Source organism: Ranitomeya variabilis, chromosome 3 (genome assembly GCF_051348905.1).
Source record: "Ranitomeya variabilis isolate aRanVar5 chromosome 3, aRanVar5.hap1, whole genome shotgun sequence".
NCBI lineage: Eukaryota > Metazoa > Chordata > Amphibia > Anura > Dendrobatidae > Ranitomeya > Ranitomeya variabilis.
The window spans coordinates 117,816,372-117,843,816 of record NC_135234.1 but is presented as its reverse complement, the minus strand read 5'-3'; the positions used below and the strand labels follow the sequence as shown (position 1 = coordinate 117,843,816).

At 42.7% G+C, this 27,445-nt stretch overlaps 1 protein-coding gene across 2 annotated transcripts; it reads right to left on the bottom strand.

Annotated features, from left to right (window-relative positions):
• Positions 1-4,379: 4,379 nt before the first annotated feature.
• Positions 4,380-26,125, bottom strand: PRDX4 (peroxiredoxin 4). Of its 2 annotated transcripts, XM_077294599.1 has the most exons (8): positions 25,850-26,125; positions 20,804-20,921; positions 14,041-14,157; positions 12,781-12,903; positions 10,600-10,730; positions 7,216-7,250; positions 6,940-6,986; positions 4,380-4,515 (listed from the first exon to the last, which is right to left on the bottom strand). In XM_077294599.1, the coding sequence occupies exons 1-8, from the start codon at positions 26,061-26,063 to the stop codon at positions 4,512-4,514; spliced, it is 789 nt and encodes a 262-aa protein (XP_077150714.1). In that variant the 5' UTR covers positions 26,064-26,125; the 3' UTR covers positions 4,380-4,511. The 2 variants fall into 2 exon arrangements, with proteins under 2 accessions (XP_077150714.1, XP_077150713.1); XM_077294598.1 differs by lacking the exon at positions 6,940-6,986 and having other exon boundaries at positions 25,850-26,124.
• Between the last annotated feature and the right edge of the window lie 1,320 nt (positions 26,126-27,445).

Genomic DNA, 27,445 nt, shown 5'->3' with positions numbered 1-27,445 from the left:
GCGGAGCGTGCGGCCGCATAGGAACACATGGAGCTGCACGCTCCGCTCCAAAGTGCCGGCTCCACAGCTCTTGGTTTCCACATGCGAGATACGGACGTGTGCCTCGCATGTGGAAATGAGCCCTAAGGTTGCATAATAAAAAATGTCCTATTAGCCCTTAGAAAAATTAAAAACTTAGGGCTAAAACATTTTAGCGGTTAAAAAAAAATATATATATTCTTTCTTCACCGCTCAATGGTATAAAATTCTATGAGGCACATGTGTTAATATGATCCCTGCACCCCTAGATGAATTCATTGGGGAGTGTAGTTTGTAAATGGAGTTCACGTATAGGGGGGGGGGGGGTTCTGTTCTGGCACTTCTGGGGCTCTGCCAATGTGAAATGGCACCCTCAAACCATTACAGTGAAAACTGAACTCCAATATGACGCCTCTTTCCTTCTGAGCTTTGCACTGTGTCTCAAAAGTAGTATTCCCCCACATATAGGGTATCAGCGTACTCGGGAGAAATTGCACAACAAATTGTATGGTGCAATTTCTCCTGTTCCCCTTATGAAAATGCAAAATTTAGGGCAAAAATAACATTTTTGTGGGAAATGTGATTTTTTTTTTTTTTTTACGACTCGCCGTCATAAACATTTGTGAAGAACCTGGTTCAAGGTGCTCACCACACATCTAAATACATTCCTTGAAGGGTCTAGTTTCCAAAATGGGGTCACTTGTGGCAGGTTTCCACTGTTTAGGCACATCAGGGGCTCTGCAAATGGGACATGACATCCGCTAATGATTCCAGGAAATTTTATATTCAAAAAGTCAAATGATGCTCCTTCCCTTCTGAGCCCTGCCATGTGCCCAAACAGTGGTTTTCTCCCTCATATGGGGTATCTGCATGCTCAGGAGAAATTGCACTACAAATTTTGTGGTCCATTTATTTCCTGTAACCCTTGTAAAAATAAAAATTGGATCTGAAGTGTAAAAAAAAAAAAATAGTATGTGAAAAAGTTAAATGTTCATTTTTTTTTCCCACATTCCAAAAATTCCTGTGAAGCACCTGAAGGGTTAATAAACTTCTTGAATGTGGTTTTGTGGCACCTTGAAGAGTGCAGTTTTTATAATGGTGTCACTTTTGGATATCAAATGGACCTCTCAAAGTGACTTCAAATATGATGTCTCAAAAAGAAAAAAAATTTTTTTTTTTTTAAGTTTTGTTAGAAAAATGAAAATCGCTGGTCAACTTAATCCTTATAACTTCCTAACAAACAAAAAAAAAAAAAAGTTGGTTCCAAAAGTGTGCTGATGTAAAGTAGACATGTGGGAAATGTTACTTATTAAGTAGTTTGTGTGACATAAGTTTATTTGTGAAAATTAAAAGCAATAAGTCATACCGAATACATTTTACCACTACCACAAAGTACAATAGGTCACGAAAAATCAATCTCAGAATCAGGGGGATCCGTTGAGGTGTTCCAGAGTTAATACATCATTAAGAGAGAGGTCAGAATTGTAAAATAATTGGCCTGGTCATTATCGTGCAAACCACCTTTGGGGGGGGGTGTAAAGGGGTTAAATAAGATAGTGAAATGTTAAAATGTTACAAATTACTGAGTACTAGGAAAACGGGGTGAATGACAACACCCTAGAAACTTACAATGCCCAGGGATTGCTCAGATGGAGTTTGACCAGGCAGGATTTGATCCTTCCATGGCGAAACTGCACATAACAGCTCACTGCCAGTGAAAAAAAATACATTACCTGGCTCTCGTCAAACAGGAACATGCCTGGTAACTGCCATCATTAATCCTGTGTGGTCCATGCTAGAACATACTCCAAGCCTGCAGATCTCTATGCGCTTCCTGTAGAAACCAGAAGTGCGTTCCACCCTAGAACGTACATGGCACTGGAAGCGTGCCTGGGAAGCAGCCGCAGAGAGCCCTCCATGAAGGGAAGCAGCTAGAGTCAGGAGCTACGTCCCACTAAACTAAGCAGGCTGAGACCCCTCTGACTATAGAGGTGTCAGCTGTGAGGCTCTTGCCAGGAGGAAGGAAAGGATGAAACCCCGAACCCACCTGGAAGCTTCGCACATTCTCTCAAGCATCGGTCCTCCTAGGGACAGGAAAAACACTGATGGGTGAGGGAAAGTGGCTATTCAAACTGCTCATGTGTTTTCTTTCCCTAGAGGATGGCTCTCTCCTGGTGTACTGTTAGGAGAGATCCTGGAAACTGTTGATTTTAAACTGTGTATAACAGATGCAGTATTAATACATTTGTGTTAGTGCAAAAAGGACTGAGAAAAAGTAAGATAGTGAATGGAAGCTAGTAGCCTTGAGGAGGGAGGCATGAGGCACAAAGGAAAGAAAGCTGCATAGAGGGGATATTAGAAGGAGGTGGCGCACTTGCCTGCATGCTACCTATTCGCCAAACCTATTATAAAAAAAAAAAAAAAAAAGAGCATAGGCACAACCACATAAAATCTGCAAGCTTTATTCATATACATTGGGTTAAAAGGTCCACATTGTGATAAAACATGCTCTGATGTGTTTCTGGCACCCACTGTGCCCTTAGTCATAGAGCTTCAAGACTGGGGATGCCAGAAACAGCAGTGCATGTTTTATTACCTTTAACAGCTGTATGTTAAATTTTTAATCTGATGTATGTAAAATACAGGTTGAACATTTTTTTGCAGGTGTGCCTATCCTCTTTTTTTGCATTTGGACATTTCTGTGGGACAGCAGTATTGGAATATCACTCCTGATGAAGACCGGACTTTACAGGTCTTTAAGTAAAAAGTGAAGATTTTCCCTTTTCATATTCTCCAGGATTACTTACTCCAAGCTTCATGACGCTGAGCTGACAGAATTTGAAGAAATACATTAGAGTTAGTGATTAGTTACTCTCTCTGCCCCCCAACAGCCTCCTGCGCTGTGAACGGGCAGGTAAATTAGCCTGTGTCTACAGCTTAGGAAACGGGCAGCTCGGTTTCTAGAGGAGACTTACAGTATGTGCAAGTCACGATCTTCAGCAGAATCTCATCTGTAGAGTTGACAGATCCATCCAAGCAGCTAGCTCAGGAGCCTCACTTACACAGTATGACAGAGAGCACTACTCAGTGATGGTGCACATTGATGGTCTCACTCGGAAAAGCCGACAACCAGTATGAGCATTGCGGTGCAATCGTTATTCGAGTTACAGGGACGCCTAACCTTTCCCTTCGATGAAGGTGTTGCAAAGAATTTAGAGTTTATGATATAAACTTGAGCACTGGCGTAGCTAGAGCTTTTGCCGCCCGGGGCTGATTCCGAGTTTGGCACCCCCCACCCCCGTCACTCAACGCCGGGCACCACCCCCTCAGCACTGTTTACCCATGAAATCCGGTGCCTGCGCTGTGTATCGCTGTTTGGTGCAGGCGCAGAGAGCTCTGGCCGTCTGACGTCACAGCCAGACTGCGCCTGTGCGGCCACCCACCTTGGTAATCCCAGCCCCACAGTGTGTTATGCATTATGCAGAGTGCGGGGCTGGGATTCACAAGCAGGGCGGCCGCACAGGCGCAGTGTCCAGCATTGCCCCAGTCTGGCTCCAGCATATTAACCCCAGTCTGGCTCCAGCATATTAACCCCAGTCTGGCTCCAGCATATTAACCCCAGTCTGGCTCCAGCATATTAACCCCAGTCTGTCTGAGTCAGACATAAAGAAAAAAAAGAAAAAAAGTAAAATCCTCACCTCTCCCGTTCCCAGCGCAGGTCCCGTGCACTCAGCGTCTCTCCGGCTCTGCAACGCTCAGGACAGAGAGGCTGAGCGCGCAGTGATGACGTCATCGTACCCTCTGCCCTGAGACGTCGCAGAGTCAGAGGGCGCTGAAGACGCTGCAGCTGCCGCAGGAACCAGGAGAGGTGAGTATTAAAGGGGGGCCCAATGCCAGCGCTGGCACCGGGAGGGGGGGGGGGGCCTGGTCGTGGCGGCGGTCAGCGCCACCCGAAGATTTAAAGGGCCCGCGTCTTTTTTTTTTCCTTCCTCCTCCTCTCTGGGTCGGAGCCGCCCCCGGCATTGTGCTGCCCGGGGTGGCCCGCCCCCCCCTTCCTACGCCACTGAACTTGAGAACATTTGGTACAGCCATTGGTAAATTAGATTTGCATGCTTTACAGAAACTTTGCCACTGTGTGAAGAGAGAATGGAGAGTTGAGCAGCACTTCTTGAAAGCAGTAGAGAGGACTGGAGGGGGTGGAGATGACCACTCTTCATATGTTCAACCTGTGAATGAAGAACTACTGAAGGACATCTTTGTTGCTGCTGGACTATCGTGAGCTGGGAACAGTAGAAAGACAGATGTTTTGCTTACGAAATGACAGAAGTCTGTAATATTTATATTTAAGAACCACACAAGAGTAACAAAATTCACAGAATTTTAATGAATGTAATCAACCAGCTTTAAAACACTTACTGATCTATGTATAGTCTAAAACTATAAACATCAGTGTTGCTTGTCGAAATATTTCAGTTTTCCTGCTGGGTCAGGAATTATCTATAAAACAAAAAGACAGTTTTTTAATTATTGTTTGCTTTCCTATTCCCACAACTTCACAAAAAAAAATACCAAAAAAAACCCACATGTTTCAGAGGACACATTCCTCCCCCCCTCCTCCAAAATTGGGAGGAAAACGGGAGTGCACTTTATAATCCAAAGGGAGGTTACCAGGGGTGGGAAGCACAGAATCAGAAGAGGCAGGGTTGTTGCTTCAGGAAGCCAGCAGTGGCAGGTCTCCAGAGATCATAGTCTGTGTATGAACAGCTTCCGGCAGCCATTATCCTGAATCCCGCACCAGGAATATCATAGGGAAAAGTTAGTCTGCTCACCGACACCTTCTGTGATCCCAAGCAACGCACTACTCCGGCTGCTGCCGGCCTCCTGAAGCATCGACCCCTTCCAAGAAATCCTATGCCCACTATGCGTGAACACACGCCCGCGGCTCACCTGCATAGAGGAACATGCGACGCGTCTTTCCAGACCGCAGCATGTCAATTTATCTTGACACGAGTCTCTGCAAGATAAATTTCACCCATACAATGTATTGAACTCGGTGATTCCGCATGGTTTAATGAACACATGCGGATTCAGCTGTGTTCAATAGGGGCAGCGCTTTGGATGCAATGCACATGTGCTGCGTCCAAAGCTCTGCCGAGTACAGACCATGGGCACCTACCCTGAGGCTATACTGCTTATCGGCTTCTATTCAAGAGTAACTGGCGACACATTAAATGGAACTGCATTGCAATTGAGGTTAAAGTTTAACATCCAGCAGCCACCTGCTAAACAACTTGCTGGTGGCAGAGCCTAGTGTTAGATTCAGATTACCTGATAAAGAAAAAAAGTCATTTATATGTCCAAAGAAACCAAAAGGACAAAGTGAAGGTATAGAAATGTCCTATCGTCCATCACCGATTCCGGACTTAAGTAAAAAAAAAAAAAAAATAATAATAATTCTGGAGTTTTGACTTTTCTTCTTGTTACGCCGTTTAACGATCGGGTTAACTTTTTTTTATTTTTGCGAAAAACCTGATACAACAGATTTGTTTTTTCTACGGATAGTGGATCTGGCTAACTTAATCGAAGCATGCTCGGTTAAAAAAAAACAAAAAACAACAAAAAAAAAAAAAAAACGGAATCAGTCACCAGATTCCGTCATTTGATGGATCCGGAGCCCATAGGATTCAATTCGAGCAAACGACGGACGGCGACGTATCCGCCGCTGTCCGTCTTTTTGACGTACACAAAACACGTTACTTTGTGCGTTGTCTCCAGCCACTGGACACTGACGGATACGGCAAATGAAACGTGAGGCCATCTGTCGCTAATACAAGTCTATGAGGGGGCAAAAAAAGGATCTGGCAGCATCAGTTGCCGGATTAGTTTTTTTTTTTTTTTTTTCCTTCATAATTCGATGGATTGTGACTGATGGCAAAAAAACTGATGTGTGAAAGGGGCCTTAAATGTCGCCGTCAGATTGACGATTTAGCGATTCCACCCGCAGCTGTTAGGCACATGTCAGCAGTTCAAAACAGCTGACATGTGCTGGAGCCCACATCAAAGGGAGGGAGTCTGACATTGGTCTACTATTACACCCCATGTCGGAAAGGGGTTAATCGGATTGCATTTGTCCAATTGCATCGCAAGTGGGAATGAGCCCTTTCAGTAGAGCTGGCTAGAGTCTCATCAGTTTCTTGTAATAGAATGTGTAAAGCTAGTTGACAAATGACCACAAGTATGCAAAAATCAGACCGACAAGCAAAGTCAAATCCTAAGGCCAGGATCACACTTGCGAGTAAAATGTAAGAAACTCGCACATCAATACCCAGCACTGCTGCCGGCACTTGGGACCGGAGTTTGCATGTATTTCTATGCAGCCGCACACTCCGGTCCCGAGTGCCAGCCGCAGTGCCAGGACTTGATGCGTGAGTTTCTCGCATTGATCTCGCAAGTGTGACCCCGGACTAACAGTGTTTATAGTGCAGTTAAGATTTGACAAGATGTAGCACTTGTTGAAAATTTCCTCAGCGCTGGCAATCCCTTTAAAAAGGTAGTGTACGTAAGCGGAGCCACTGGGCATGTGATTTCAGAATACTAAATTTATTTTAGCTTATATTTTAAATTTCACATCCGAGATACAGAATACATTTGCAATTCTAAACGGACCCAAAAATAATCGTAGTACATAAAGTGTCAGGAATTGTGAAAAACAGAATGTGGTTAAGGTACTTATGATTGGGAAATACTCCAAGCTATAATCCTATAAAGACAATTTACAGACCAGTTTAAGACAAAAGATACTCTTGGCAACTATTAGTCCCCCATGAAGGCATCATATGCCATGTGCACCATACTGACAGTCAAGTAAAATAGAAATGCAAGTAGAGCCTAAAATTAACTAAGGTGTAGAAGTTTACTTACAGTTCCTGTCTTGGCCACCAAGCTTTCATAGCATCATCTGGTCTGATCTAAGTTAACCAAATAAACGTGGCACTGAGACGGAATTTATAAGTGCTATGCACACAGACTATAGTCACTGTCTAATACAAGAGTGGCTGGCAAAGCATTTCATAGGTTTGAGGCAGAAAAGTAGAAGGCTGCTACTATTACTAGTCTGGATATGCAGCATAGCTAAAGTTTAGCAAGAGTCAATTTATTATTTAGAAGTTGCATTGAAGAGTTGCGTACGGTACTTACAGTCTCACTACCAGGCTTCCACCCCGCAGGACAAACTAAAAAAAATAAAAATAAAGATCTCAATAAATGAAACATTAGCATACAATGATTAAATAAATACTTATCTGACCAGAATAAACGCTTAACATTTACAAAGACTCGGTGTGAGCTTAGCCGAATGTGAGCAGTGCATCTTACTTGAGGTCTGCACTCACATAAAAAGGATCAGCCAAAGTTACCACAGAGCACATTTGTAGGTCAAGTCCAAACAAAACATTACACCTGCACAACAGGTGACTTCTGTGGTCCATCTGATGAGAATCTATTCAAAATGTTTGCCACCAACACGAAGAACCAATATTAACAATTAAAATTAATAAATCTCTTAGCAACTGCTGAATTTTTAAAGGTAATCTGTCACCCCCTGGTACGCCTTTACCTATTAATATGGGCACTCAGGTAATAGAATGGTTGAAATAGTCATACCTGTATGCCCATATCCGCTGTCTTGATTTGCAGAAATGGCCTTTTATTAATTAATTAGTTTATGGGCATGAGGTGCCTGGAAGATAACTCTGCCTCCAGTCTTAGTTTGCATACCACCCCCCTCCCATTAGCGTCACAGTGCCCTGTGATGAGTATTGCTGGCCTCGGGATCCAGCACCCTTTAATTGTGCAATTATATGTACATTTTCCACCCTGCTGGGGGCATTGGCAAGTCACTGCTTCTTCAGCACGCAGTAGCTACTTCCAGGCACCGAACTACCCGGAGCCTGGAAGAACTCATTAGAATAAGACGATTTCTGCACATTTAGTCTGTCCGGGGGGCACACACACACATATATACACATATATATATATATATATATATATATATATATATATATATATATATATATATATATATATATATATATATATATATATATATATATATATATATATATACACACACACATACACACACACACACACTGTATATATGTTTTTCCGAACATTTGAGCACATAAATCCATTAGATGTCGGTTTTGCAAGCCTGCGAGAAAATATCGCAGTACGGATGCCATACGGATTACATACGGAGGATGCCATGCGCAAAATACGCTGACACACCCTGCCTACGGATGACATACGGACCACTATTTTGGGGACTTTTCTGCACATTACGGCCGTAAAAAACGGACCGTATTTTTATACGCCGAGTGTGAGGCCGGCCTAAGACAGCAGATATGGGTGTACAGGTATGACTTTTACCATTCTATCACCTGTATGCCCATACTAGTAGGTAAAAACATCCCAGGGGGTGATGTATCAACACTACAGTACAATACATTCTAGTTTTAAACATTTCATGATAATTTGCCTGGTCATGAATGTAGGATTTTTTTATTTTTTTATTTTTAAGTTGGGTACAAACTGGCAGTGGATGTTTGTTTTCATAACAGTACAAGTCTAAGCTAGGAACTTGTATTTAATTGAATAAAAGCCCTTAGGATTTCACCACAGCTTGGAGATTTATTTTTTTCCCTGCTTGTTACCAATCTGAACCACTCATCTAATGTCCAGCCCAGCAACGGTTACAGCACTGATTCGCTGCACCCTGAATGGAACTCTAACAAGGAATGGGATATTGGCTGAATTTATCTCACCCTATAGCTGCACAAACAAAAGATGAGCCTCCATTATCCACACAAGTACACTATTGAACTTCTCACAGATGTTGTTGTACATCAGATTTTTATTTTTTTTTTACATGCTTTTGCTGCAGTCTCTAAATCAAGAGTAGCTCATTTAGTTTCTAGCCAGAATGAAAATGGAAGATTTTTCTGTAGGACTTTATATCCCAGATGTTCTTAAATGGAATGAGTCATCCCATTTAAAAAAAATAAATAAATAATCAAAATTGTTTAAAAACTTACATTTTTATTAGTTAAAAAAAAAAAAAACCTTCACGACCTTTGACGTACTTGTAAGTCAATAGACTTGTCAGTGCCTTTGATGCAATGACGCACACTGAGAAAGCATCTTACCCCGCACATGACAGCTGATTTAAAAATCAGCCATCATGTATCCATCATTAATGGATCATTCCACACTCCAATTGGTGCACCGGTAACGTGATCATGAAAATAAAGAGTTCAAATCATCCCTTTTGACACATTAAGTATAAAAATTTAAAAAAATAAATAAAAAACCCCGACCACACATTTGTTATCGCTGCATATGTAAAAGTCCGATCAAAAAATAAAAATTAGCCCCATGAGTAAACTGCTTAAGGCTACTTTCACACATCAGGTTTTCAGTGTCAGGCTAAATCCGGCGAATGTTGGAAAAACTGGATCCAGCGCAGATTTTGAAAAACTGATGCGACTGATCCTTTTTTTTTTTTTTTTTTGACGGATCCGGCTAGCCTATCCAGAGTATTGGATATAAAAAAAAAAAAAAAAAAAAAAAAAAAAAATTGGAGCATGCTCAGTTTGAAAAACCGGATCAGGCCGCCGGATCCGCCTTTTTCCGGATCCGGCACCTTCTGGCTCCCATAGGCTTTCATTGTAGCAAACAGCCGGAAGCGCCGGTTCCGGCGCTTCAGGCTTTTTCGCCGGAGACAAAAAACGTTGCAATTGACGTTTTTCAAGAAACTGGAAGCGGCAGATTTGCCGGATCCAGCGAAAACCGGACGAAACGCAGTGTCATCCGGTGCAATCCGGCACCAATACAAGTCTATGGGAAAAAAAACACCTGATCCAGCGGCAACATTCGCCTGATCCGTTTTTTTGAAAATTAGCCGGATTTAGCCTGACGGCGAAAACCTGATGTGTGAAAGTAGCCTAACAGAAAAAGAAATCAAAATGATAATGCAATAAAAGGCAATTAGAACATAGCATCTACCCCAAAAAGGCATCATTAAAAAAGTCAGCTCGGAGTAAAAGTAAGCCCTTATACAGCTGCATATTTACAGTGAACAAGGTAGATAAAACCAAAAAAACAATTGTGGAACTGCACTCTGTAATTTAAAAGTACTTGGCGATTTATTTATTTTTACCCATTCTGCCATATAGCATACTAGACAGACAATGGAGAAAAAAAATTCCATGTCATGAAGGGGTTAAGTGGTGACCTGCAACTGTTAAGACAACTTCTCTTCTGTGAATAAGGTGGTAGACCTGGATCCATCCACAGCTGCTGGACCCCGATTTTAAATTTAACAAAAAAAAACAAACAAACAAACACACCTTTACTCATTACAGGTGATGTTCACATGTAATGGGTATTATTAATATCCCCCCCCCCTTGAGGTACAAGCAGACCTGAATTTCTCATCCAGGATGGAATCAGCCATTTAATATCCAAACACCAACTTCCAGTCCATCGGGTGCATCAGACAAAGACAGAACGTTTGCTTACCTTCTCCATGCTTGTCTGTATATTGGAATGCTTGAACTAGACGAAGTGTTTCATCTACAGATCGTCCAACAGGAAGGTCATTCATCGTAATCTGCCGAAGAACTCCCTTATCATCAATGATAAATAGGCCTCTATTATACAAAGAAAAAATAATTTGTAGGGATGTGTTTAAAATGTATGCATTTAAAAACGTGAAGTCAGGGTACGATCCTGAAAGTTTATACAGTGATTTAAAAAGGATGGTACAAAATTGAAAATCCTGTCGTTAGAGTAACGTCAGAGGTAAATGTCCAGTGACAAAAAAAAAAAAAAATACATTGGCTTGGGTTCCCATTTATCAAAAGCCAAATATAAATTGTGCTTACTTGGTACAACATAAGGCTGTGACATTGAAGATAGAAAAAGCTTTGTGCTTGCTGAAGTTTGGCTCTACTGTCACCAGACCACGTTCTTCTAAAATTTAAGAATAGGTTTGGTAAATGCCTTGCACATTGAAGCTGTGTTTGCAATGGCTGAAGAAATTTGTAACCATGTCAAATGAAAAATCCTGGCTGCCCAAAGACTTCATAAAAGACAATGAGCAGAACACTTGCATAGCTAAAGAAAGTAGACAAGTATGGAGCTACGTGTGCCACAAACCATTACCTACTCGTTACGCTCTGCAAACAACTGTCCACTAACCTCAGCAGTAATACGTACCTCCCACTCCGAGCTTTAAGACTTCTCCAGCGCTGCGCCAATCCTGTGGAATGTTCTACCCCAAGAAATTAGGACCATCCACAACTTGCAGTTTTAGGCACTCCCTCAAAACATTTGTTCAGGGCGGCCTATCACGTTCCCTAATCACCAAAAAAATGCACCAAAAACGCACCTAAACTTGCGTTTATGACGCAGCTTCTTTCCTGCCAAGATGATCAGGTCTTGCTGAATAAAAAAAAAAAAAAAAAAAAAAAAAAAAAAAGCAAAAACGTCCTGTGTGAACTTACCCTAAGCCATAGAGACTACATCTTGAGGAGCTGAACCCAGAGAAATTGAAATAATGTTACTTTTGCATTGACTTCCAGGGCCCAAATGAAAGAGGGAGAATTCGCTGACAGGTTGGTGTTCCCTAAGGGGGAAGATCAATCGCTACAAAAGTTAGCCCTTAATCAAGCACATGAGACTCCCCTATTGTAACCATTTTCTGGGCAGGGAGCAGGTGCTACATCTACTATCTCTTTGCGGAGAGTACCAAGTTTGGAGTTTCCTAGCTGCACAAGTTAAAGAAATGGCTGATGACAGACTACGTTTTGCAGATCTTCCTCAATCTGTAGATTAGTGCACCTCCACATCTCCTTTTGGATGTTCACAGAACCAAATAAAATTTTGCTGGTAAGTTTGATTGGCTGCACGGGAAACAATTTCATTTGAACCATCCTTTTATAAATCATCCTATATAAACGAGTAGTAAAATTGTAATACCGTGGAAGAGTTACTAAGCAAAGCGAGAGAGAACATCGGCTTATTACATATAAAACAGGTATAACAGCCTAAAACATAACTGTTCTACTTTTTGCGCCTCACTAGACTAGTTCCTGTGCAAGCAACTGCTCAGCAGCTTTACCAGGGTGATACAGTTTTCAATGCAAGACCAAGACCCAGTATGAGTCACCATAGAATAAAATAAGAAAAAAGTTCCAATTCACACAAATCTCTTTACAATCGTGCCATCAGGTCAGTCGGGACAGAAAAGGACCACAGTGGTGGTGGAAACAAGTGGAAGCCGTGATCAATAACTATTATAATATGCTTACACATCATTACATGGTTAGGGTGGAATGAAAATGATGATGGAACTTCTTTAATAAATGTGGTGCATGTAATGTGTGCTAGAAATCTGGATCAATTTGAGTCAATTCTGGTATATTTGTAGTTGTCAAATAATCCCTAAAGTGTGAAAATCCATGGAAGGAACAGTAACCCGCAGAATACTATCAAGTTAACCAGATGTATCGATTGTGCACAAAAGATAAAAATAAATAAAAATTACCCTATGGCTGGCACAGATTTGCCTTATAATTTATGGCACTTTTAGGTGCAAATTTGTCCTGCAACGTGTGGTCTCTACACCTCCGCTAAACTGCACTAAATTGGAAAATACATTTGGAAGCTTTTTGAAGAAGTTAACTAATGCACACAAACCTGAGTGTATGACCTTGGTCCTCCAGATATACACCATAGTCTTTTGAAATCTGATGTGTCAAATCAGATAAGAGAGGAATTTTCATTGGCCCAAGCCCACCTTGCTTCCGAGGCGTATTAATCCTGTGATTAGTAAAGTTGTTGTAAAGTGTACATTATTTAATGTCCATTTAACATTTGATATTTCGCAACAATTTTTTTTTAGGACTTCTGTCAAATAACAGTGAAAGGCAACAAGGTAAAAAGCATTACAATCATACAATCACAGCTTCAGGGAGAAAAAACATCTATCCTCCCTGAAGCTGCTCTCTTGCAGTCAACCATGGGGCAATGCAGGAACTGTAAGGGTACGTTCACACAGGACTTTTTTGCTGCTTTTTTTTGCTGCCTTTTTTTATGCTAATTTAGGTGCGTTTTTTGGGTACGTTCACACAGGACTTTTTTGCTGCAGATTTTTGCTGCTTTTTTTATGCCAATTTTCAGCTGCTAGGACACCTCACAATGGCTCTTCACACCTCACTAACCACACCCCTAAGCTCTTGGCTGTGAGATCCCTTCCTGCTGGCCATGATTTTCTGCACAAAAAACGCAGCAAATAATGCTACCTGCGTTTTTTCAGCGTTTTTTTCATCACCCATTCAAGTCAATGGGTGAAAAAACGCTGCAAAAACGCAGAAAAGCAGAAAAAACTGATCAAACAAAAAACCAACGTGTGTGCATGAGATTTCTGAAATCTCATAGGCTTTACTGGTACTGTAAAAAGCAGCTGAAAATTAGCATAAAAAAGCAGCAAAAAAAAGCAGCAAAAAAGTCCTGTGTGAACGTACCCTTAGGCACCACTAACTACATCCTGAGCACAGCTGTAATCCTCACTTTGACAACCTAATCCACAGTGTACTTGAGCCTAGCTAGTTATAAAGGTGCCAGGAAGTCATTAAAGCCACCTTGACCATGTAGAGAATGGTAACCAATAGCTCCCTGCACCCCCCAGATGATGGTAAAGAGTTGCAGCACAGAAGATGCAAGTTCATTTTTTCCCTGTAGCTATACTACAAGGCATGAATTTAATGCCATTTACCTGCAGATTGACAATATTTGCTAGTCAATAGTGCTCAACCACCCCAACTAACCAAATATATTGTGTAAAAAAAAAAATTGCATGTTCTCTACAGCAGTTTCCTATATCTTCCATTTATGGCTCTGGCACTTTAGTCTACAGAGTTCCCACTGGTAACACAATTATTTCATACTAATACAAACCATGCCAAGTGTGTGAATTGGGAGTCCACAGAGCAGGCCACCACCTCAGTATTAATTGATCTAAATTCTTCTATGCGGTCTCCAAAAGCAATAATTTCAGTTGGACAAACAAACGTACTACAAAAAAAAAAATACGTCAATTACAGCTTTAAAATATCCTATTCTTAAACAGAAATTTAATGCAATATACTCATTTTCTTGTTGACTAAAATAAAATAAATGTCTAGCCATCTATTTAAATAACTACAACATCAAAAACTAGTTTGTTTTCTGTTTTCTTATACTGGGTTGTACTCGTTATTCCCAGGTCCATCAATGAGTCTCAGGTGCTCTGCTCCCGGTGTCTGGCATTGGCTGCAGAGTTTACGTTACAGCAGCCAGTCTTTCCAATTGTAGATGGCAGACTCTATTCTGGGCAGCTGAGCCTACCGATTGTCAGCCATTTGGTTGACAATGTCAGCGCCGCAGCCCAATGCCAGACTCTGGCAGCAGTGGAGACTCGCCAGTGGACACAGGAAAGAAGGGTACAGCATCTGGTGTTCTTTAACCCCTTTACCCCCAAGGGTGGTTTGCATGTTAATGACCGGGCCAATTTTTACAATTCTGACCACTGTCCCTTTATGAGGTTATAACTCTGGAACGCTTTAACGGATCCCAGTGATTCGGACATTGTTCTCTCATGACATATTGTACTTCATGCTAATGGTAAAATTTAATACAACTTGCGTTTATTTGTGGAAAAATAAAAATTAAAAAAAAAAAAAAAAATTCATGCCCTTAAATCACACAGATATTTCACACAAACAATGAACAAAATTTCACACGTCTGCTTTACATCAGCATAATTTTGGAACCAAAATTTTTTTTTGTTAGGGAGTTATAAAGGTTAAAAGTTGACAAGCGATTTCTCATTTTTACAACTTTTTTTTTTGGGACCACCTCACATTTGAAGTCACTTTGAGCGGTCTATATGATAGAGAATAACCAAAAGTGACACCATTCTAAAACCACATTCAAGAAGTTTATTAACCCTTCTGGTGCTTCGCAGGAAATTTTGGAAAGTTAAAATAAATAAATAAATAAAATGATGAACATCTGACATTTTTTTTTCCCTCCACAAAAAAAAAAAAAAATTTACTCCAGATCAAAATTTTTTTTTCGTTTCCCCAAGGGTAACAGGAGAAATTGGACCCCAAAAGGTTATAGTGCAATTTGTCCTGAGTACGCTGATACCCCATGTGTGGGAGGGAACCACTGTTTGGTCACATGGCAGAGCTCGGAAGGGAAGGAGCGCCGTTTTACTTTTTCAACGCAAAATTGGCTGGAATTGAGATTGGACTCCATGTTGCGTTTGGAGAGCCCCTGGTGTGTCTAAACAGTGGAAACCTCCCCACAAGTAACTAGATGCGTGGTGAGAACTTTGAACCCTCAGGTGTTTCACTAAAGTTTATAACGCCCTGGCATGAAAATAAAAAAATTTTTTTTCCACAAACATGATCTTTTAGTCCCCAATTTTCTATTTCCCAAGGGTAACAGGAGAAATTGGACCCCAAAAGTTGCTGTCCAATTTGATACCCTATATGTGGGGGTAAACCAATGTTTGGGCACATGGCAGAGCTCGGAAGGGAAGCAGATTCCTCAAGTGTTCCAGAGAAATCTCACAAAGTTATGGAATTTTTCAACGCAGAATTGGCTGGAATTGAGATCGGACGCCATGTTGCGTTTGGAGAGCCCTGATGTACCTAAACAGTGGAAACCTCCCAAGTCTAACTCCAACCCTAACCCGCACCACAAACCTAACCCTAATCCCAGCCGTAATCCTAACTTTAGCCCTAACGGGAAAATGGAAATACATTTTTTTAATTTTATTATTTTTCCTTTAAGGGGGTGATAAACGGGGGGTTTGATTTACTATTTAGGGCTTGTTCACACTGTGCTTTTTTTGCTGCGGATTTTTCAGCTGCGGATTTGTAAAACCCGCAGTGCAAAACGGCGGTGGTTTTCCCTGCGTTTTTTTGTGCGGTTTCTACTGCGGATTCCACTGCGGGTTTCCAACTGCACTTTCCTATTGGTGCAGGTGGAAAACCGCTGCGGAATCCGCAGAAAGAATTGACATGCTACTTCTTTTTTTCCGCAGAAAATCAGCACGGATTTTCATGCGGAAAAACGCAAAGTGGGCACAGCGGTTTTTGTTTTCCATAGGGTAACATTGTACTGTACCCTGCATGGAAAACTGCTGCGGATCCGCAGCTGCAAATCCGCTGCGGATCCGCAGCAAAAACCGCAAAGTGTGAACATAGCCTCATAGTGGATTTTATAGCGGGTTTTTATGTTTGGCAGCTGTCACACACTAAAAGATGCTTTTTTATTTTAAAAAAATAGTTTTTGCATCACCAGATTTTGAGAGCTACAATTTTTTTTTTTTTTTTTTTTTTTTTGGGGGGGGGGGGGCGTTTATGCCATTCCTCATCTGGTAAAATTGATAAAGCAGTTTTAAGTATAAGCCAACCCGAATATAAGCCGAAGCACCAAATTTTTTTTAATTTATTTATTTTTTTTATTTTTTTGTGATAAAAACACTTAAGAAAACGTATTGACTCAAGTACAAGCCTGGTATGCACGGCCCCCATCAGAAAACGAAACAAAAAAAAAAAAAATTAATCTTACTTCTCTTCCCTGCACTCCAACGCAGCGTTCTGTTCCGATTCCAACAGCTGATTTATGCTTAGCAGGGACATCATGCGCTGCTTACAAGCAGAGGACAGCTGCCAAAAAACTCACTACTCTCCATGCCAGGACTATGTGTGGAGAGCAATAAATATTCATTGCTTTTCAATAGCGGGCACAGTAACCTGAGCTGCTGACATGCTGCAGCGGCCGGGCGATCACGTGTACCAGCTACTAAAGGTGATGAATATTCACTGCTCTCCACGCCTATGGGAGTGGAGAGTAGTGAATATACATTCCCTTAAGTAGCGGGCACACTTGATCGCACAGCCGTTGCAGGAAGCCGGTGGCTGCAACTACTGTGCCTGCTATTAAAGAGAAATTAATATTCATTGCGTGCAGTGAATATTCATTTCTCTTTAGCAGCAGGAACAGGTGTTAGCTGCAGAAGCCTGCTCCTGCCTCCTGTGAGCAGCTGCTCTGCCACTGCGGCTCCCCCTCCGTCTTGTGGGACCCTAACTAGAGTATAAGCCGAGGGGGTCTTTCGGAGAGAGAGAGAAAAAAAAAAGTGCTGAAAAACTCAGCTTATGCTCGGGTATAAACGGTATTACTGTCTAGGGCACTGGTTATAGCACCATGTGGCTTCTGTAGAGGTGGGGGAATGTGAGGAGGGGGCTGTGTTACATTTTGCAGGAATAAGTTCTGGATTGAAGAAGGGGTAGTGGCAGTCTGGACCGAATAAAAAACGGAAATGAATGACAACAATCAGTTAAAAAAAAAAAAAAACAAAAAGAAAAAACGTAACTTCTGAGATCCTCTGCAGTACACATATATGGTCTGCAGAGCACTGGTCTAGAACTAATATATGGGTCATTGTATGGTCTAGTAACCTACCCTGAAAATTATAGACTGTTTATGTCTTTGTCAGTGGGCAAACTGACAAAATCAGAAAGGGATCAAATACTTATTTCCCACACTGTGTGTACTTCTAGTATACCTTTTCTGGGCACAACCAGGAATGGACTGGGACTAAAATTCAGCCCTGGAATTTGAAAACACACAGGCCGAGGCCTATTTCCAATAATAACTTTATGTAAAATTTAATAACATTGTAATATAACAGAAATATCACCAGATATACAGTGGTGATAATACCGCTATACCGATCATTAACCAAAACCTCTGTACTAGACCATACAATGACCATATATTGTTATCAGTTCTACACCAGTGCTCTGCAGACCATATATGTGTACTGTAGAGGCTCTCAGAAGTTACTTTTTTTTTTTAATTATTATTACTTATTGAGGTGACTCATTTTTCTTTTTTATTCGGTCTAGACCGCCACTATCCCCTTCTTCCATCCAGAACTCATTCATACAAAATGTAAAACAGTCCCCTCCTCACATTCCCCCACCTCTACACACACCAGAGTGCCCTAGACAGTAATACCGTATATACTTGAGCATAAGCAGTTTTTCAGCACATTTTTAATGCTGAAAAAGACCCCATTGGCTTATACTCTAGTCCACCAATTCTGAGATTGTTTTTGTTTTTATTTGGTTTTGAGACACATTGTACTTCATGATAGTGGTAAAAATTCTTCAATATGACTTGCGTTTATTTATGCAAATAAAAAACAACTGAAATTTGCTTGTGACCCTGCGTGCATGTTTCGCTTCTGATAGCCACACAAAAAAATAAATATATAAAAAAAATAAAGAAACCCACACACCACGCAAGGATCTGCGATGTTCCGTGCAAACCGATAAACTCAAGTAGCGAGCACTTGGGCTCAACCGTAGCCACCATATCGTCGTCTGAGGTTGGTTTTTTTTTTCAAAAGTTATAATAAGAAAATCAAAAACACAACCCCCAACCCAAACTGTAAAGAATGGAATTTTTTTTATCTAACTAAAGGGGAGGGGGTGACAAAGGGAGGTTTGATTTACTATTATGTTTTATTTTGATCACTGTGATAGACCTTATCACAGTGAAAAAAGGAACCAATAGGAAAAATTCCCTATAGTTGCCGGGTACTGGACGGCAGATCTTGGCAGACGCATTGTGCATGCGTCCTTTTTTTTCCAAAAAGATGCGGAGAACCATATCAGAGGAGAGAAAAATTAATCTTAAATCACACTTTCTTTTGTCATCACCGTTATTCAGTGAACAATGGCGATCATGTGACGGGACTGTAAAATTAGGCACGGATCCTGTTCTCTGACACAATTTGTCCTGGTCATTAAGGTCAAAATTGGCTTGGTCACTAAGAGGTTAAAGGGGGTTATCTAGCTCTGCTCACTTGCACACTGAAGGCGAGTGGCACAGACATGTTATGACCTGCTGAGAAGCATGCACGATCGCTATAGGACACATGCACACATCCCAATTGACATGTGGGGTCATAACTTCAACAGCAACTCTCACCAAATGCAGAAGTGAGTGGTGCCAGATAACCCCTATAAAAACGTTTAATAAGTTGTTAATATTATCAGAGAAAGAATCTAAGGTTAAATTTCAATTAATGAAACTGCATTGAGCAATTTGACGCTACTATAAATTCAGTCTTAGAGGATCAAGTTCTTGGGAACACATTACAAGCAGCTACTCCAGTGGTCATGGCTTGACGGAAATCTAGTTTTTGCTGAGCACAAGTAGTGACTGACAGGTTGGATCAGTGGACACGTGGTAATGAAACTGCTTATATCTCAAAGACAGAATTACTAGGGATGAGCGAGCGGAGGTCGGATGGGGCGTCTTGGGCGTGCTCGAATACAGTCCATGCAGGGATCGTCTAAAACACGCAATCATCACATAGGTTGCGGCTGTCTAACAGCCACAAATCATGCAGCCGCGGCGACTTGAACATATTATTCGAACATGCCCAAGATACTGCGATAAGTTATCCGAGCACGTTCACTCGTCACTAATAACTGAGTGGAGATAGACTAATCCCTTGGAGACATTGTGAAATGTGTTTCTGTGACAATATTCTAAGTTGGTGTATGTAAGCGTACAATTGGTCTGATCTCAGTCTGTCTCATCTGGTATTCTTATGAGAATTACTATAAATAAAGCTCTAAAGAGATTTAGACAACAGCCATTCTAGAGTGTATAAAACCTAAGACCAACAGTGTGTGTGCATCCATAGTGGTGAAGAATTTACACTTTAGTAAGGAATCTAACCAAGACAAGTCACATTGTGAATGTATTCCCAAAATACCTTCAATTAGATCATCACCAGATTACAAAATGTAAGATGGCTGTTATACGAAAACCCTTAGGCCAGGTGCTCTCCTCCTTTCTGTGTACAGCTATGCTCCCAGTGGATACTTTGTTCCAGGAGTGCCATTGCCGTTCACAAATCTTTAGGAGTGTTGAGAGACTGCTGTGACCTGGAGGTAGGTTAGAGATCTCCAGGACACAGCAGAGGAGTCCGTTATGGCACATGCTCACAGGAATCAGTCCTACGAATACTCTAAGGGCTTGCTCACAGTGTATAGCACTCGATGATTCCCTCATGCAAGAGAATTGGATGCTATATGCAAATTACCCCCGGCGCAAACTCTGCAGCGAGCACGAGACGACTTATTTTATTATGATAAGATTCTCCCGCATGCAAAAATCCAATCACAGGTGCGGAGAAGATGGAAAACTCAACTGCAGTGCAGTCCGATGTTTTGCACGCACCCATAGACTTGTATGGATGTGTGTTATCTGATGCATGCAGAAATTTGTTCCTCAGGCCGACTCTACCCAAGAAGAGAAAAAAAAAAAAAAAAAAAAGCACAGCTAACCGGCACAATCCATAGTATAACATTGGAGTGAACACTATCTGATGAGAAATCAGACAGCACTCATCCGAGTTATACGCTGGCTACACCAGTGTGAGCGAGCCTCAAGACAGGTTTCTGTCAATGTAACAAGACAGCGGCCATTTTAAAGTTCTGTGGTTATTCCCATCCTAGACAAAACAAATGTAATTTGCTAATTATAAAGAGTATTTAGGAGCTTAGTTATGACACGCTTTGTTTTTGCTATTCCAACAGAACCCCCTTTAGTATAGATCCATATAGCACAAAAAGATACTCACAAATCAAGAGGATAGAAGAAGAAAACCAAGTATTTCCCCTTGTAATCTGTAAGTTTTAACTCTTTGAATTCTCCATTTATGACTGCAGTTCCCTCCCAGTATGGAGCCGGCTTGGAGACTAGAAATAAAATACATATAAAATAAAGTGTTACAGAAAAATCTTTGTATTTAATATTGTTCTAGAAGTCTTAACCAGAACACTGGTTGGGTAAATCTAAAGCGCTTACAATAGCTTTCCAAATTCTTCTTCAAGCTGATCTGAGCAAGAGAATGATGGAGCCATTCCTCAAGCAATGGAAGCTATAGAGACAGCAGTTACTCCGCTGCTACTTCCACACTACAGAAATGGAAATTATTATCAAGCAGCCACAAGATGTAGCCCCATCAACAACTGTCAGCCAGCCATTTCCACAGTATGGAAGTCAAATAATTAAAAAAAAAAAATCTAAATCAGCAATTAAACAGATCATTTTGATTCCTCCCTACACAGGTAAATAATCCAGGCTGGCAGGCAGCTATAGGATAATCTTCATCATCACACTTTGCATCACTGCTTATATCTCAGAACACACCAGGAAAGCAACCAAACCCATGATGAAAAGACTTGTGCCTTTTCCATGTTTTAGACCCACTGCTGGTTTTGACTTTCACACTGGTATTTTGCATCAGTGTTTGTAAGAATGCCTTATGTACAAGATTCTACATACATCAGAAAGTAAAAAACCTCAAATACTAAAATTGAAAAAAAAAAAATAAATAAATTAAATCTGACTCCATTAGCAGTTAGAAGATTATGAAAGGCCATTTCCATCATCCAAAGGGGTTTAGTGGACTTTATATTGACAGCCAGTCCTTAGGAGAGATCATAAGCAGGGCTGTGGATTCAGAGTCGTGGAGTCCATATAAAACGGACCAACTCCTAAATGATATAAAAAAAAATCAGGTTCAGTAGTTCAATGCAGGATGTGCTGTAAATGTTTTCATAAGAATTTGGAAATGTTCTATAAATGTCTGTTCTGTTCCTGATCTAAGCATCTGGGCTTTTAGTTGGGATGAATCTGTGCTGCACTTTATGTGCATGCTCAGTAGCGACCAGTGCTGTGGGGTCAGGGAAATTAGGCTACTTTCACACTGGTGTTAACTGCATTACGTCGCAATGCGTCGTTTTGCCGAAAAAACGCATCCTGCAAAAGTGCTTGCAGGATGCGTTTTTTCTGCATTGACTAACATTATCGACGCATTTGCGACGCAATGACACACGTCGCAACCGTCGTGCCGTGCTGTGGCGGACCGTCGGGAGCAAAAAACGTTACATGTAACGTTTTTTGCTCCCGATGGTCCGCTTTTTCCGACCACGCATGCGCGGCCGGAACTCCGCCCCCCACCTCCCCGCACCTCACAATGGGGCAGCGGATGCGCTGGAAAAATGCATCCGCTGCCCCCGTTGTGCGGCGGAGACAACGCTAGCGTCGGGAACCTCGGCCCGACGCACCGCGACGGGCCGAGCCCGACGCTAGTGTGAAAGTAGCCTTAAGGAGTCTGAGTCTAAGGCCGGGGTCACACTTGCCAGTGTGATGCGAGAAACTCAGACGAGTCTCTCGCATCAATACCCGGCACAGCCGCCTACACTCTGGACCGGAGCGTGCGGTTGCATGTATTTCTATGCAGCTGAACGCTCCGGTCCCGGGTGCCGGAAGCAGTGCCGGGTATCAATGTGCGAGTTTCTCGCATCACACTGGCAAGTGTCATCCCAGCCTAAGTCAGTGGTTTGGCTTACCGACCCCACAACCCTAATCATAAGTATCAGATCGGTGGGGGAGTGTGTGGGTGCGACCCCTGGCAACCCCCACCAATCAGTTGTTCTCGATGCTGAATAGAAGCGGATGTGTAGTACCCAGCCACTATAAATATGATGGAGCTGAGCAGCAAATGATCACTTCAGGCTGAGGCCTGGACCAAGAACAGTTGATTGTCAAGGGATAATGGGTGTCTCACCGATCTGATATTGATGACCTATCCTGAGAATGGGCCATCAATATAAAAGCTGTCAACACTTTAAAAAAAAAAAAAAAAAAAAACACCTCGCAGCATACCCTTTTTCTACTTGGGATTTCTCTTTAATCAATAAAAACAGTGGGCAGCTCCTCAGCATGATCTGTCTTTACATAATCTAGCATCAAGGCTGCTTAGAAGTTTCCCTACTGCTCCACGACTTTCCAGCAATGTCAGTCCTCGGCTTCTATAACATGCAGATTTACCATAGACTTCACTACATTGCAAAGGCAAGAAATAATTCAGATTTGATAACAGGGCTATATTAAGACGGTTTTTGAAGAGACATTCCCTCGTACAGTAATTTGATCTAGTTTTTGATTTTCCCTTACTACAGTGTTAGGCTAGGTTCACATTGCGTTATTGGGTGATCGCTAACGGACAGCGTTGCACGGCGAAAATGTCGCAATTAACGCCGTGCAACGGGTCCGTTAGCGCACCCATTGACAGCAATGTTGTTTCTGCCTGAAGCGCATCGCTAGCGCGTGCCTTTTTCGGCTCGCGCTAGCGATGTGCCGTTCTTTTGTGGCGCGCCCGAGGTCCGGTCCCCGCTCTCGCAGATCGGGGATCTGCGAGAGCGGGGACGTTAACGCGACCCCTAAAAGCGACCCCTACAAATACATTGCTAGCGCTAAACGGATTGCCCTAACGCAATGTGAACCTAGCCTTAAACCCACATAGTGCCGAAAATGATATAAGGAGCTGGGAAACAATCTTTTAGGAACCTTTTACATCCGTACAAAGTCATATGGCCATGTGGAGAAAGCCAGTATTAACTTGTGTACAACCATACAAGACACAACAGGTACGGGAGCACCAGGGGAGATTTTACATGGAAGGGGTGTCAACCAAACCCAAGAGCTACACATTACGTGTCCTTAGCTGCAGCCCTATGTCAACAGGAAAGGTTCCATGCTAAACAATGGACAGCTATGGCGTGAAAATGACACAGCCTTGAAAAGATTGATGATTAGGTTGATGGGATCACGAGAAAAAGTTGCCTAATCCAATACTATATTCCCTATCACTGTAAAGGGTTTGTCAATACACATTTGACCATTACCGGTGATTACATTTTAACTGATCCAGAGTAATATTAAATCCACACTTCTGGCTGTGGACACATTCTGAGCAATTCAATCTTCTATATTGTAATGTAATTCCCATATTACAGAATCAGCGCTTGTGTGCAGACACTGAATCAGCAGGGGGTCAGCAGCGAGAACCCTACAATTTAACAAAACCTGTCAGGTTGATTTTCCTTCTGGAACTAAGGCTATGGCTGTAAAGGTCCAAGCACAACAATACAAGTTATACCGGTCTTACCAAAATCAGGTATGCCAGGGGTACGAAAGTTAGCCTAAGGCCACAAGCAAATTAGTACGGAAGTCAGCCCCAACACCAGGCTGACTTATGTGGATTCAAAGCTTGATTTTTGAACACAAGACATCAGATTAGGAAAAAAAAAAAAAAAAGCATGTTTTTGATACATAGTCTCACAGCAGCATGATGTAGGGGCAGAGAGCCTGATTACAGTAATGTGCATGTCACTAGGCTGTGTGTTGCTGTTTAAATAAAATCAGTAGATCACTACTGGACTAGATGTCTGGTGCCTTCTTGTCCAGCTGCACAGTGTAACCACATCCCCGCCAATTATCAATCAGCTGTCTGTCAATGTACACATAGCTGCCAATCAATGATGTGGGCATCATCATATGGAGACTGGTAGATCTGCAGCAGATATTGTATCAAAATAACAGCAGGCGGACTGGTAAGTGACACATCACTGGTGACATTCCATTTAAGCTTTGTTTTTATCTAAATGGAAAGATAACAAGAGCCTGAGCAAACATTGAGGATCACATATAGAGTATGCTCACATGGCACCATCCCTTCCATCAGAAGTTATGGGGGACTTTTCTGAAGTGCAAAAAAAGGTAGGAAAGAAAACAAAATGTATATATGGGTCCCAATAATAAGAGGCAGCACAAATGCAAAATACTGATCCAGAAACTCGCACCCATCACCCATGGGGCTGGGTTGCTTAGTATTATAAACACAAGTATAAGAGGCAGGTATAAGGTGCCTGTCACCTATCAAGACACCTTAGTCTGTGTTCACACTGCTGTATTGAAAGACTGATGTGATTGGCTCCATCTATGGCCAGCTGCTGGAGCCGTCATTCATCGCCCGGAAAATGGACCTTTATAGCGCATGGTGGAAATTGTATTGCCATACAGACCACTGGTCCATCTGGACAGTCACCCACGAGCACTAGCGCTAACGGATCTGGGTACAGTATGAGCCACAAACAGGTATGCTCATGTGTTAGCGCTTCGGGACCATCTTGGCGCCACCTGAGCATTACAGGTATTCCAGTTTTAATACCAACAAATCACAATACTGACAGTCTCCGACCCGGACGGACACAGGACAGTCTACGATGTCCGGTTACACACGTTCTGCACAGCGGGGCCCAAGGTCACTGCTCAGAAACCGCGGCCTGCCCACTCATTCGAAGGTAGGAACAGTAAGCTGGCCCTGCGCCCCTGAGGTCACTGTCACCAAACATGAGGGACTGTGATTATCTTATATAGCGCCATCATAGAACTACATTATCATGGTATATACTAGTAACGCGCCATCACCAGCAGCCTGGGATAGAACATGCACAGCAAGGAATAAACCCCAAAACGAGGAGCAAGGAGGCCAGAAACGGAGATATGGAGGGATCACACACACTCTAGGACCGAAGAAAACAGCAACAAGCCAGTGTTCACACTGCTGACCCTGCACATGCGGCTTCTCGGCTGTGTGCGGGGAGCGGGCACGTCACACAGCGCAGGCGGCCAGTGAGGAGTGTGACCGCAGCATCTGCACCAACAGGAGCCGCACACGGGACACGGACCCCGCACACGGGACACGGACCCCGCACACGGGACACGGACCCCGCACACGGGACACGGACCCCGCTCCGCATCTCCGGGAACCCACTTTTTGCTTTGCTCAGATGCAGGGAGTGGTCGGATACCGGCACACGGGTGGCCTCCCCGGGGTACACCTGCCCGCCGGCATAGAAGTGGCACTCTCCGTCCTGCGCAGCCTTGCCCGGCCGGGGCTGCTCCTTGTCTTCCGCTGCGATAGAAGTGCCGGCGAGAACAAAGCAGAGAGCCAGGAAAAGTGCGGGCCTGGACCGCGGGGCCTCCATCCTGCGCTGTGGAAGGACACGTCTGCTGCCTGGATGTGACCGTGTGCAGGAGGCGGGAAAGTGAGGCCGTATACGGCGAGGGGCGGGGCCTGGATTAACCCTTCACCCACCAAGTCTCGTGTCACATTTCATTCATTCATTCCAGGCTCATTGTTTTCTTATGTAGAGAGAAATAATTCTTCCTTTGCTTGAAAAAGACCTACAATTGGTCGAAACGTCGCATTATGGCAAAATAAAGAGGTATTTTTGTTTTTTTCACCCGGATAGGATGCTGCTCTTCTTGATTTTCTGGTATCCATTCTTCCTGTCAGTCTGTCTTTCAGTGATAGTCTGTCCCCCCAGTCTGTCCTGCCAGTCCGTCCCCCCAGTCCGTCCTCCCAGTCTGTCTTGTCTGTCCCCCCAGTCCGTCCCCCCAGTCCGTCCTCCCAGTCTGTCTTGTCTGTCCTCCCAGTCTGTCCTGTCAGTCCGTCTGTCCTCCTGACTGATTGAAAAAGAAAGACGTTGTATTTCACATACAGTGGACCCACCATTTTTGTCAGTAGCCATATTGGCCTCACCTGCTTCCCCGGCTGCCCTTTTTCAGGAGTCTCTCAGGCGCACTGTATGACATGACAACCTTCAGGACGTATTCACACGTTTTGTTGGTCAATGTCACGTTTCCGTTGCTACTTTTGTTCCTGAAGCGTTCGGTTAATGTTTTTTAGGCATTTTCTGTAAATGTTTTTTGAGCATTATTTTGGTGATTTCTCAATTTTGAAATCCATTAATTAATAAAAAGATGATTTTTTTTTTTAGTCAAAAACTCCTTTAAAACGCAAACACAGCACTCAAAAGATGCCCAGACGTATTCCAGGCATGAATTTTTCTTTGCCTTCTGTAGTGCAGCAGTGTTCACACCGTGCAATAATGAGGCAGTGAACCCAGGTAAATACAAAGCAAACATATTTAATGTCCTAAACTCACAATATGAACAGCACACGGTATCCTCCGGATTGCAGCGGGGCGTTACAACATTTCGTATCCGAGACCGAGTGCCGAGGGCGACTGTACCACCATGTCACACTGAGGGGTGCCAGGAGTTAGCTGCTCTTGGCTCTGTGTTACCTCATACTAGCCGGCTGTTGCAGAGCCACCTGCTCTGTCGCTTGTAAACAGACACTGACACACCCAAACCCTTTACTGCATGGTTTTTGTGGCCATGGGCCATTTGAAAGACCCGGCTGGAGGGAGCGAACAGCACCATTACCATCCTGTAGTTCGCTCCAATAATAAAAACTCATGCTGGGTTTCCGTATATCTGCCTTGGGCAAATAGCTTGTCCAAGACCTAAACTTTTATTCTGCATTGCAACCACAGCTATACCTGTGACTGCAATGCACTTC